This window comes from Brassica napus, chromosome C6 (genome assembly GCF_020379485.1).
Source record: "Brassica napus cultivar Da-Ae chromosome C6, Da-Ae, whole genome shotgun sequence".
Taxonomy (NCBI): Eukaryota; Viridiplantae; Streptophyta; class Magnoliopsida; order Brassicales; family Brassicaceae; genus Brassica; species Brassica napus.
In genome coordinates this window covers 38,524,586-38,538,531 of record NC_063449.1, presented here as the reverse complement: position 1 = coordinate 38,538,531, position 13,946 = coordinate 38,524,586, and the positions used below count along the sequence as shown (strand labels likewise).

General features: G+C 27.3%; 1 protein-coding gene and 1 long non-coding RNA gene across 2 annotated transcripts; one reads left to right on the top strand and one right to left on the bottom strand.

Annotated features, from left to right (window-relative positions):
• Positions 1-901: 901 nt before the first annotated feature.
• Positions 902-3,581, top strand: LOC106426246. The gene is made up of 3 exons (XR_001285282.3): positions 902-1,645; positions 1,715-1,752; positions 2,742-3,581. It is a non-coding gene; the product is annotated as an uncharacterized LOC106426246 (long non-coding RNA).
• A 4,476-nt stretch (positions 3,582-8,057) lies between these two features.
• Positions 8,058-11,885, bottom strand: LOC106426270 (putative F-box/LRR-repeat protein At1g56400). The gene has a single exon (XM_048760188.1). It carries the CDS (start codon positions 9,533-9,535, stop codon positions 8,570-8,572), a length of 966 nt encoding a protein of 321 aa, XP_048616145.1. The 5' UTR covers positions 9,536-11,885; the 3' UTR covers positions 8,058-8,569.
• Between the last annotated feature and the right edge of the window lie 2,061 nt (positions 11,886-13,946).

Below are 13,946 nucleotides of genomic sequence, written 5' to 3'. Positions count from 1 at the left end.
AATTTCCTCATTTTTGTAATTTAAAGTCATTTTAAGAAATTCAAAATATAACATATAATAAAAAATTAGTTTTATTATATGGTTAATGTGATTGTTTATTTTTTTAATAATATAAAATTAAACAAAAATGAAGAAGGATGCGAAAATTGTTATCAAATCTTTATTATTCATAATCATTAATTGTCATATATATGTAAATCATATTAGGTAATTATGTAGCTTTTATTTAAGGAAAGAATACACACTTCTTATATTTTAGGTTAATATAATGTTCTCTAGTGGACATTAAACAAATTATGACATAAAAACCTTATTTTTCCAGCGAACACATTCTTGAAAAAAGTGAACAGTATTGTTTCCACAGTTGAATTATTTTGACTTTTATCTTCCATATGGTTTTGAAAGCTTTCAAATCAACCATCGAATTGATACATGTCATTTTAATGTTTTTAGTTGTATACTTAAGGAAAACTTACATTTTTGTAATTTAAAGTCGTTTTAAAAACAATCAAAATATAACATATAAGAAAATTCTAACGTATAAGAAAAATATAACATATAAGATGTCCTCATTTTTGTATTTTAAAGTCGTTTAAAAAAATATATAACATATAAAGGTTTCCTCATCTTTGTAATTTAAAGTCATTTTAAAAAATTCAAAATATAACATATAAAAAAAAATCTAATTTTTTTATTATATGGTTAATGTGATTATTTAAGTTTTTTTAATAATATAAATTTAAACAAAAATGAAGAAGGACGCAAAAATTGTTATCAAATCTTTATCATTTATAATCATTAATTCTCGTATATATGTAAATCATATTAAGTAATTCCGTAGCTTTTATTTAAGGAAAGAATACACACTTCATATATTTTAGGTTAATATAATATTCTGTAGTGTTATATAATTATGAAATAATGTGATACCATTAAATTAAACTATACTTTATATTAGATGCTCTAGAATTCTTTGAAAAGGAATTTAGAAAGCATTTAGAGTATCAACTAGGATTTGGAGTTTTTTTTTAATTAATACAAAATTAAGTTTCTCAATTGATTTAGATTTGAACCATTATTTACCTTTAGATTCTTCAGGAATTCGATACCAAATCTCCAACACCACAATCCCTCTTTTTGTTCCATCCCCTCCCACAAAAATCGTGATTTGAAAATCGTAGCTAACAATCATGGCTATGGACAAGGACAACAACCACGCTAGCAACGTCGCTGATCAAGATTAACGAAGCGGTTGCCGAAGGATCGCCAAACCGGTGTCGTCTCAGAATCCGTAGTGGAAGCGAGAAAGGAGAGGAAGGTGCGGAGACGGCAGTGGCGGTGGCTGTGGATGATGAGAGCGGATCAAATATGGTTAGAGAGATACCTACCCATCTTCCTCCGCTCGAGCTCCCTTCAATAATCTGAGTCTAATCAATTTGGATCTTGTTGTCGCTCGCACGCTCCAAGAACATGTGGGCCTATTTCTTTTTTGGCATCTCTTTGTTTCAGATTTTTCTGAGTTTCTAAGAGTTTGTATCCTATTCAATCGCTGATTACATACGGTTCAAGCGCCGCTTCGGCGCCGACATCAATCATCAGCTACAAGAAACGCTTCTCTTGGATTCTCCCTAACCCCTTTCTTCAGGTAACGCCACTTACTTGCAGGTTTCCACATAAAGTCGGAGCAACGTAACATACATTCGATGTGTTGCAGGTAGATTTGGTCACAACAATTTATATTGAAGATAAAGAGTGAGCTTTCTTCTATCTCCCTCTCTTAATATTTTTCTGTTATGTAGCATTTGGTTGAATATAAATATAATTTTGAGACACTTAATTTACAACTGAGAAAGCTATTCTATTGATCTTTTTTTAATAGATAATATTACTTAAAATAGATATTAAAAATGGTATCCGGTTTTAAAATAAATAATATATTTCAACTTTAAAGTATTGCTATAGAAGACAGTTAAAAAAAATATTTAAATTTTTTAACACAGAATCTAAACTATACACTCTAAAAACCCTAAACTATAAATCCTAAACCCTAGAGCTTAGGGTTAACCCTTGGGTTTAGGGTTAACCTTTAGGTTTAGGGTTAATCCTTGGATTTAGGATTAACCAAATGGTTTAGGATAGTTTTTAGGGTTTAGGATTAGTGTTTAGAGTTTAGTATTTAGTAATTAGGGATTAACAATTAAGAATTAGGATTAGTGTAGTGTTTAAGATCATGTTTTAAATATATGTAGTGTTGTGATATTTTTAGGATTGGTTAATACTATGTATACCTTGATATCTCATTAGAGAGTTATTTAATCTTATAAATATATCCGGTTATATAGTAACTTATCCCACTTTCATTTTCCTATCATTTATTTCTGTTTTCATGATTTATATGTTTTCTTGATTCTTGATTTCTATGCATTAAATCTCTTTATGTAAACAGTTTACAAATTTCGTACGTTGATTATCTTTCCCTTATCATTTAACACACAATCTCTTCATTATTGTTAGTAAACCGAACATATAGTAGCTCCAAAATTATGGAATTCTTAACTAAGATCCTTAACTACAATTTATTAATTTAATAGTCACTAAAGTGTACTTAAGAAACTATGTGAGATCCTAGAGATAGTCACTAAAGTGTACTTAAGAAACTATGTGAGATCCTAGAGATAAACATGCTCTTACATTCGCGACTCCTAAAAAACTTGTCTGAAGAGAAGAAGACATGTATGCAGAAATAGAGACTAACCTTCAAGAACATGCTCGTCTGGCCTGATTGAAGAATCAGCACAGACATCGCACACAACTCTGCGGCGAATCTCGCTAGTTCACGAATCAACAGCAGACGCTTTCAGATTCAACATCATTCATTAGACTTGTTGTGTGTTAAAAAAAGGTACATGCTTTTAATAATGAGTAGATGATACTGAGCATCCAATGACTGCAGATAATAGTTTGACAAGTCGAAGCCTATCTACGTACAAGACATTGGCATTCTCTTTACAATTCCGAGTAATTGTTGTCTTTTTATACAATAAAATATTGAAGAAACAAAGTACTGAAACACATTCTAGCGAGAACCCCATGATTTCAGCTGCATGTATCAAGCTTCTTTCTAGAAAAGAGTTTCACGCACATTTTCAGGAAAAAAAGATGGAAGTGGATATGTTTGGGTAGTGTTGAGAATTACACCAGAGGCTTGAGGCAGCTCATGGGGGGAAGGAATTAGAGCTCAGCTATGAGACAATATATATGTGCGTGTGATGTTTGTCTTGGAAAACTACATACAAATGCAACAAGATCCTTGGCTGTATTGGCTGTTACATACCAATGTGTGCAGATTTAAATTTCAAAAGAAAACACAAAGAAGAAAGCTAAGATAGAAGCAGGAAGGAGATCACAACAACGGAAAATCTGGGTTTTTTTTCTTATATGAGAGGCTGTAATTGATTCATGCTAGACAGAAGACAAGCTGACTCTCATGGAGGAAGGACAAATGATTAGGCATCTAGGATTATCTGTACGTGAAGAGCCTTTTGGCCATATGAAAGCACAAGATATATTCTCATTTGCAACTGATTCAAGTTCAAATGATGCCATAAATTTTTTTTTGGAGAAAGTTCAAGTTATATGAACGAGACAGGATGTCAATTATTTGGACCCGCACAACCGTGCGGGTATTAATTTTCATGTATATATATATATTTTACATAATTAGAATATATTTTCTAAGTTACTTATATATTTAAATCTATATATATATAAATATGTTGGTATCTCTCATGCTTTGCCACGTGGAAAGTCGTTCGCTGCAGAGGCGATACGTGTCCGTCACAACATTATTTGGGCTTCAGACTTATAAATTTTGGGCCTTATACAACTCTAATTTTTCAAGTCCGGTAACCCAGAAAGTCCACCTCTGAATCAGCAGCCGTAATCAATTATATATAGATAGATAGCAAAAAAAATCTACGTCATCGTAAACTACTTTACCACTTAAATTATTTGTCGGTCTCTTTAGGCTCTATTATTTATGACTCTAAACTTTGATTTGGGTCTATACAATAATATTATTCTTACTATAGTCAACTAGCAAATGAAAAATAGATTTGATTCATCCGCCAATTTATTTTTCTAAGTTAATATATGGTTAATAATTGTATCCTAATTTTAATTTATAAATAAATAGAATGACGAGAGGTTTGAGATCAAACATTAAAATCAATGTGCCGTTAACCAGTACTACAAAGCTCTGCACACATGAAATTAGCCATGTGTTTACCCGTAACTGAAGAATCGAACCTTACCAAATAAAAAACAAAATCGAAACTAAATCAAATTTCATAAATCAGGTATATTTCTATATATCATGTATCTATATTTTTCTGAAACTAAAATATCAAAAACAAACGAGAACCGAACCAAAATCAATAAGTATCTCAATTTGAAATATAATTTACAAATCTAAAATATTAAATAAACTTAGTTTTACAGTAACAAATATCATAAACTTATTATTTATAAACTGAACTATCCAAAATGAATTATATGAATACCATTTCCCTAAATTATTTAAAATTATATAAACTACCTGATAATTTATCCAAAAAACTTAAATCACCTGTTTTTTCCTGGCAAAAAATAATTTATCAATAAAATTTACTCAAATTAACAAAATAACCTGAAACGCCTGTAACCGAAAGAGAACCGATTTTGTTTTTGATATTAGGCTGGTTCCCCACTTTGTTGTCCAAACTGAACCAAAAAACAAAATATCTGAACGAGAATTGAATCAAATTTTATAAATAACCGAACATATCTTATATCTGTAGAATTAAAAAATAAAATAAAATAAACCAATTTAATTCCAAAAAAAAATTTATAAAAAAGTTTGAATTTTAAAAAAGTATAATTCGAAAACATAAAAAAAAATATTTTTTATTTAAATAATTATTTGTTATATATATATCAAGAACAAGGATATAAAAGTCTTTTGCCACTTATTGAAAATATATTTTTAAAAATGCCCCTTTAATGATGGTAAAGATCAATAATGGTACCATGAATGTGGTAAACATGAAATTTCACCTATTATCTATTTAAAGTTAATATTTTCTTTTATTATGTCAAATTGAACTAAGAATAATAAGAAGATATATATATATATATATATATATATATATTATCATATTATTCTGAATTGTTTTTTGCTAATTTTGTATTCTCTGAAAAAATAGAATAATGAAGGATATTGTCATTTTAATTCCAAACCAAAAATGTTTATTAAAAATAAGGGCACTCGCACCGGTTGAAATTCATCAGTCTCTAACAAATTTAAAAATATTAAAAGCTGAAAAAGAAGAAAGAGAAAGGATAAAAAAAAGAGAGCAAAAGTGGTACCTTTGGAAAGAGCTTCATACATTTCTAAAGAATCGGTGAATACATGTGGTATCATTTTACAGGTTTTTTTATTTTAATTTTTAAAATTATTAATAACTAAATTATGTAAAAAAATAATAATAAAAATATTAGTGAGGTGCTCTACTTGCTATTTTATCACTAGTGATGCCCTAACAATGTGATCTCAGAATTCTATTCATTATTGTTTTTTATAATATAGTTTTCAATCCACCATGATTTTTAGATGCTTCATAAAATTAATATAAATTTATATAAAACAGTTTTTATTATTAACTTCCCGCCCGTAGGGCGGACCGATCCTAGTGTTTATATATAATTATTTTAGATATAACAATTTGATAATTTTCGTGCTGTAAGTTAATTGATTATTTCAAATCATCACATATATTTGGTATTTTTTATTATATATATTTTAAAATTATTTTTATTCAATTATTATGATCTTGATCCGTAATTCAAAGCGTTAGATTTCCTTTATCAATTTGTTTTTTAATGTTTATTCACTTAAGATAATAACTATATATATATATGTAAAAGTTTAAGATAAGTTAATTTTATACATGAATTATCTAATTTACTAATGTTAACCCGTTCTACCAACATATTATTTTTCTAGGATGAATTTTTAATGTTTGTGAAAATAAAATATATTAATTTATCAGTTTAAAATAATTTTATCATATTTAGTTAAATATAATATTTTATTTTAAAATGATAGATATAACTATAAAATAGTAAAATTTGTTATAATTTTTTTCATTTTATAAAAGATAACTGAGTGTGTATATATATATATATATATTAATGTATAATAACATTAATTTCATTACTAATTACAAAATTAGTGAAAACATTTATATACAATTTTTGATAATTAAGATATTGTTATAATGTTTTTCAACACATTTGTTAAGAAAATTAAAATATATATATATATATATTTTTTAAATTAAAAGATATCAAATTATATTATGATTTAAGTAGTTAATAGATTATATATTAGCATTAAGGAAATACATTTAATACAAATTTTAAATGATGATCCAAATAAAAAAATCACACATGAATCAGGGTGACTTTGTTAACCAATTCGGATTTTTAGGAGTCGATGTTATATTAGGAATGATATATTATTAATCCATATTATTAGTAATAAATGAATGATAAATGATTTCTAGGGAGAGTCCATTTTTTAAAAAAATCACACATGAATCAAAGTTGTGACTTATGTTTTAATATATAAGATACTATATAAAAAATTTTTATAACAAGAGCACCTGTACATTATCAATTTAACTAAGCCAAAGATGAACCAAAAGGAAATAAAAAATAAAAAAATAAGAGAAGCAAAACCACAGGTTTTAACTAGAAATTGTAATCATGTTTTTGCAAATACATCTTCATAGTACACATTCCTTGTATTAAACAAAACCATAATCGAATACGAACTAAATATGAAATTAATCAGGAACAATAATAACGAAATATGAACTAAAATGAAATTAAGCAGGAAACAATAACCAAATCTTTAAAAGAAATCAAAGTTTTTCTTTGGTTCATAGAGATGACCAAGACCTCGTTTTTCCTGAGGCTCTTATTCATAAAACAAATAAACCGAAACAAACTTAAACGGATTCAAACAAGAACATCCATTCTTTAAGTTATTAAACCAGACTCGAAAACATAAATAAACGGCAAAGTAAACCCGGTAGTGAAGTCTTGAATAGATCACCTCTTCAAGAATTGTGCACAAGAACTTGAAGATGGTTTGCACTTCGCTGCAACATTTCAGATTTGGCACGCGCAAACACCATTTGACCGTTGTCCAAATCAAATGGCATGTATAGCTCAACTCTTTCCAGACGATCATATCCAGATCGAATAAAAAACTTCACTATGTGCAGCTCCTTTGCGCCACCAATGAAGTTTTTCACTATAACTGCTTTTAGAGTTTCTCTCTGGCACTCATATGATATGTTTGGCATCCAGTATGTCTGTGGATCAATGCCAGCATATGATGAAGCCGTCTGGGAAATTTGAAATCATTGTCGCTTGGTTTAATAATATGAAGAGATCCATATATATATATATATATATATATATTTATTTATTTATTGTAACTTATAATTCATTTTTGAGGGTATATAATTTTACATTAAGAAAACTTACCGCAATGGGGCTTGGAGGAAGCAAATCTATAGTGAGTGTTTCCAAGTTTGGGCAATTCATAAGAAGAAGCCTAATTCCATTGAACTCTCTCGGATGCAATTCTGTCTTCAGCACTAAATGTTTTGTTTCCATTGGGCGAAGAAAATGTAGATTCGATCTTGGAATCATCTTACATAAGAAAAAAATTTCACTAGGTCACTATTTTATTCAAACATTCAATATATACAATAATTTAACGCTAAACTTTTAGGGTATAGCTCTATGTTCCCTAAGAAATTACTTTAATTAACACTATGGAAAGAAATATTATCTCCTATGTAATGCAATAATATAGGAATTGCTTGTTTTATAGATTCTAAAACATATTTGGGTTTTAGGTTTTCAAAAACACTTTTTAAACTATTCAAGATTCAGATTTTGGTTTTAATTTTAATTTTTTTCTAAAACACTTTATTAGCCAAACCAAATTTTTAATAAGTAGATTTCCTAAAATTTAGGAAAAGTAGTTTCAATTTTGTTTGATCATTTAAGAACAAAAACCAAAAATCAACTTATGTGAGTTTTAATTAAAAACGAATTTTGTTTGTTTTATAGGAGTTGTTACTTTTTAAAATATAATATATAAAATATTTACCAGAGTATAGAAAATATCAAAAAAAAAATTTAGCAAAAACTATTTTCTATTTAATAGAAAAAAATCTCATTGTTTTTTTTTGATCAAAATATAATTCCTACAAAACTCTCAATACTATATTTCGCAAACACTGAGAGACACACATACACACTTAACCTAATAAATTTCACAAACTACTAATATCTAATCTGTTTATACAGCATCTAAATATTCAATATAATTTCTTTTCACTAGGAACAATTACTACCACATGGCAAAAGTATTCAAAAATTTCAAAGAACCATGAATTTAAAATGAACCTACACTGAATGACCAAATGTGTGAAAATGTAATGTAAATCTAAAGACATACCTTGAGTAGAAACGGACAGACCGTTAAGGTCGTAGCAGATCGACCACCATTATCAAGGAGATTATTAAGAAGATGACAAAGCATTCCTCCTTCTGCGGTGTTCGGATCGTTTGATTCATCAATTTTATTGTCCAACACCCGGAAATCAAATTCAACTTCGCTTATGATGGTATTCATTTTATCAAACTCGAAGCGTAAAATATCTCCCGAGTACTTGAGTATGTCAACTCTAGGGAGGTCAAAGGTGCAGTTAAGGAAAAAGTCGCAGTTCTTGATTGCAACTTCTCTCATATCCCCTGATACCAATTCGAAATCAAGCCCCCAACAATCGTTCATACTTAAGCTCTCAATCCTTGAAGTCTTTAGCAAAGGTTCAGGATTCTTCAGTTCCATCCAGCCGAAAGAGACGCTTTTGAGCTTCCCTAGGTTTGATAGTTTTGCGGGGTCGAAGTCCATGCACGCGGCAACTTTCAACGACTCGAGACTCGTTAGATCATAGACGCTTTGTGGGATTTCGACAACCAAATCTTGACACTTTACATCATGAAAGGTTCTCCACGCGTGGTTTGAGAAATCAAGAACCAAGTTCTTGACCTTTTTTCTGACCGCGAACGCTATCAGAGACTCGATCAGATCCAAGTAAGTCTTCGGATACGAGATAGAGATCTCTAACGTATCGATGGGTTGGTCATGGATTCTAGTGACCCAATGACGCACGTAATCAACGAATACAATCCTACCCAAAGCATTTCTTACGGGATTTGCGTCGACAGAAGGGCTCCAGAAGTCGGTTTCCTTGAAAGAAACATTCCTCGTCTCAAGATAGACAGATCTCCACCGCTTGGAGAGGGCACAGGTTTGAACACATTCCTTGAAAGACAAGCATGAAATGATGAGGACCAAAAGAACATCTGGTAGATTTGATATTCTGTCTGCTTGATCACTCGAATCCATTGTGGTAATCAAGAGAAAGTGGAGAATTTTGAAAGAAAAGATAGAGGTGTTTGCGGATTTGTATCTGATATGTTAGAAGCTACAGAGAGTGCTTATATATACACTCTTGATAGGGTTGCATGATAGGGTTCTGTGAATCTAGTCATGATCTGAGAGGTGTCTCCAGAACAGAACTTCTATAAGTGGTTTATTTCAAATATAGAAACCAATCTTTGACCTCATGAGTCGACAACAGTTTGCATGACCTGAGACTATAGATTTTCAATTCTAGTTTTTCATAAATATTTTCTTATTATTATTTTCATAAATCAGTGAAAATTATTAATTAAATAAACTTTTTAACTATAAACCCTTCACCATGTTTAGTTGGTAATGCCTCTCGAACACCTAGAATAATTTTGAGGTTTTATCACAATTAATGCAGTCAGCTCTTGTTGCTCACTATCATGCAACCTTTTGGGTTCCACACATTTTTTTCTTTGCCACATGTGTAAGAAGGATTGGAAACTTAGATGGAACAGAAAAAAATTAAGTAAATTAAGTCATGTAATAATTTAATAGCAAGTATCCAGTAACATTAAGGGGATGTTATCCAATTAGTGATTTAAAATCAATTATTAATGTTTTGTAATCTATCAAAAAAAATCTTTTTTAAAGATGTTTTGAATTGATAAATTCTAAAATCTCGGCAGTATGCATTGGATTTTGAGTTCAATTATTTATTTATGAGACTCCATAAAAATGATTGAAATCAATTCAAAATACAAAAAAATTTAAAATTCTTAAAAGGTGAATGACACTAGATTTCAAAGACTGGATTTAAATCATTCATTGAATAACACTAGATTTTAAAATTGAATTTATAATTATCATTTGAATAACAATAGATTGTCTTTAGATTTAAACTCTATTAAAATTCATGATTGAATAACACCACATTTGAGGGGATGCTATTCAATTAGTGATTTAAAATCAATTATTAATGTTTTGTAATCTATCAAATTTATTTATTTTAAGATATTTTGAGTCGATGGATTCTAAAATCTCTTCAGTATGCATTGAACTCAATCATTTACTCATGAGACTCCATAAAAAATGATTTGAAATCAATCCAAAATACAAAAAATTATAAAATTCTTAAAAGTTGAATAACACTAGATTTCAAAGACTGAATTTAAATCATTCATTGAACAACACTAGATTTTAAAATTGAATTTATAATCGTCATTTGAATAATAGTGGATTGTCTTTAGATTTAAACTCTATTAAAATACATGATTGAATAACACCACTTTGATATTTCTTGTTAATTTCTTCTTTTTAACAATTTTCAATTACTTTTAACTATAACATTTAAGGTTTCTGATTTATTTATAAACCGACTAACTTGAAATTTCCGCTTATGCTTCAAGCGAATGAAAATCTCAAATACTTTTTTCAAGAGTTCTGTAACTTGGCACTAATTGATAATGTCGATAAATTCATTCCTAAAGCATTCTAACTAATAAAAATGAATATTTAGGTTCGGCGAATTGTAAATTATATATGTCAAATTATTTGAGTCACAGGTAATATTCTTAGCAAATAAATAAGTTTTAAAATCAACGAGTTGAATGGAAACCATCTATTATATTATTTTGAAAATAATTTTTGATTAAGAATAAATTTTAAATTATTGACTACAAATTTTTAAAAGAATATTATTTCTTTTTAAAAATACATACTTTAGAAAGGAAACAGTTATTTATCAAAAGATGTAATAGTGAACATATATAATTTGACAGCCAATTGTCTTTTAGGAGCTTTGCAAATTTGCACTATTTGCTAATAATGTTAATAAATCTGTCATCTATGCATGAAGCAACTGAAACAAGAAAAAAAATGTCCAAATCTTTAAGAATCGTTAGATTCAACGAATGATAAATCATATTATGATGTTGTCATATTTGCTGGATCGCAAATAACCTTCTTAGTATATACAGAGTAATTTGGAATGGAAAGTTGAATATGACTTTTTACATACAATTATATTCTCTTTATTATACGAGTTAGGAATTAACTTTGACTAAGAATCAATATTAATGTTAAAAAATCTACATGAATCATTTTAAATGAGACCAACAAACACCTAAATCTTTAGATTGAACGAATGGTAAAATATGGCATTTGTACCAAATTGGGAGGGTAAACAATTTTCTTTGTAGACAAGAGTATTACAGGGTCTGACAGTTTTATAGTAGTAATCGGTTGTAAATTGTAGTGGTTGTTGGCGTTTACAATAATCACAAAAGACTGTAAGCCACTTTAAATAGTTTGAAACTTTTCAAAATAAAAATTAGTTTACGTTAATGTTTACAGGTAAAAGCGATTACATATAAATAATAAAAATAAAAATAAAATGATGTTTAAAATATTTTAAATATTAAAGCAAACAATTTAAAATCAAAATTTATATATAAAAGTATACAAAAACACTTCATATTTTAATTTATATCCACTAAAACTATCATAATTTATATTAAAAACTTTAAATCAAAACTATTCACTATAACTTTCTAGACACTAATGTATATACATATATATATATATATATCAAACTAAATATATTTTAAAAATTATAAATGTTCACAATTTCATCGAAATTATCTTTCATCTAATAAAAATAACAATAAAAATAAAAGATAAACATAAGATTGTTATTAATTATATTAAATGAATAATTTTATATATTATCATAATAATATGATTTTAATATTTTATAATATATTAATATTATTAGTTTATTATTAAACTGCTACATCATCTTATATTTAATGAGTCATAAGTATTTTACAAATGTACCAATTTATAACTAAGTATGAGTCTTACAAATCGTTTAATAATACTTGAAATAGCTTTCAATTATATCCGCAAACTCCTACAACCACACTCATAATTCATGCGTTAACCCAGTTAGATCCTAAAGTCAATATCGAGGTTTAATTGGAGTTACAACATACATTATATTATATTGTTCATTTATTTGGAAAGTAATTTTAAATAAGAATCAATTTTAGGTTGGTTGATTACTAAGTTATCATTAATAAAATGATTTATTAAAAAAATTCAATTTACAAAAAGAATTATTAAAAAAATTAAGTCAAACAAAAGAAATAAATAATTATTTAAAAAAATTAAGTCAAACAAAAGAAATAAATATAATGTATTCAAAATAAAATATTTTAGACTAAAAAAATGCAAATTGTATTGAAACCTATACAGTGATTAATAGTAGATTACTTTATAATAAAACTATTTATTTTTATTTTTTATCAAGGTAATCATATTAAAAATAATCAAAAATTAAAAATAGAATATTATAATTTTCCAGAAAACCCATCTTATAGTTTTTAATAAACGACTATATCATATATATATACTATCTATACACTGACACTTTATTTTACCTTTTAGTAAACTAAATAGAGTATTGTTTTTATAAATACATGTTTTCATATTCTAATATTTCACGCGTGTGTCCTTCTTGAAACTATTTAATATATGCAACTTAAATATTGAATTCTTTAAATAAATTTAACCTAGTTTAAAACAAATGGGAATATTTTTTAAAATAAGATAACATGCTTTAAAGAAATAGTTTTGTTTTTACTTATGTGATCAGTATAATCATATTTAAACTATTTTGAATAAACTAAATAAACCGTAAAATAAACTTAAAATGTTATTCACAAATTAGGGAATTCTTCTGCTATCCCTGCAAACGGTTCGTTCGCGAATATTAGCGGTTGTTGGCATTTTATAGCAATTACAAAAAATGTTAGAAACTGCTTCAAGTTGCTCTAATTTTTTCATAATTAGAAGATGGCTTCTGCTAACGTTTGCGATTGCAGATGGTTACGAATAGATAAATAAAAATAAAATTAATATTTTAAATTATTAAATTAAAATTTAAAATTGAAATATTATGAATTAGAATATCTAAATACATTTTATATTTTAATTTGTATTCACTACAAATATCATAATTTATATTATAATTTTTTTAAACCAACAGTATTCATATATAGAAACTATATATTTAAAAAAAATCTAATATAAATCTGCATAAAAATAAATTTTCATTGAAATAATAACTTCCATCTAAATTATATAAGATAAAAATAAACGTAATATTGTTATTAATTATATTAAACTAATAATTTTATATTTTATCAGAATAATATGATTTGTAATATTTTTATATTATATAAGGCTTAATGAGGTCAATATATAAAATAAAGATGGTAATTGCAGAACCATGTAGAATTTGTTTTTTAATTTGCAGTTTTGGTTGGAAAAAAAGGGTAAAATGTCGAAATTAGCCTCAGTGTGGACTGACACACGTAGATGGTGGATGGAAACCGATCATAAA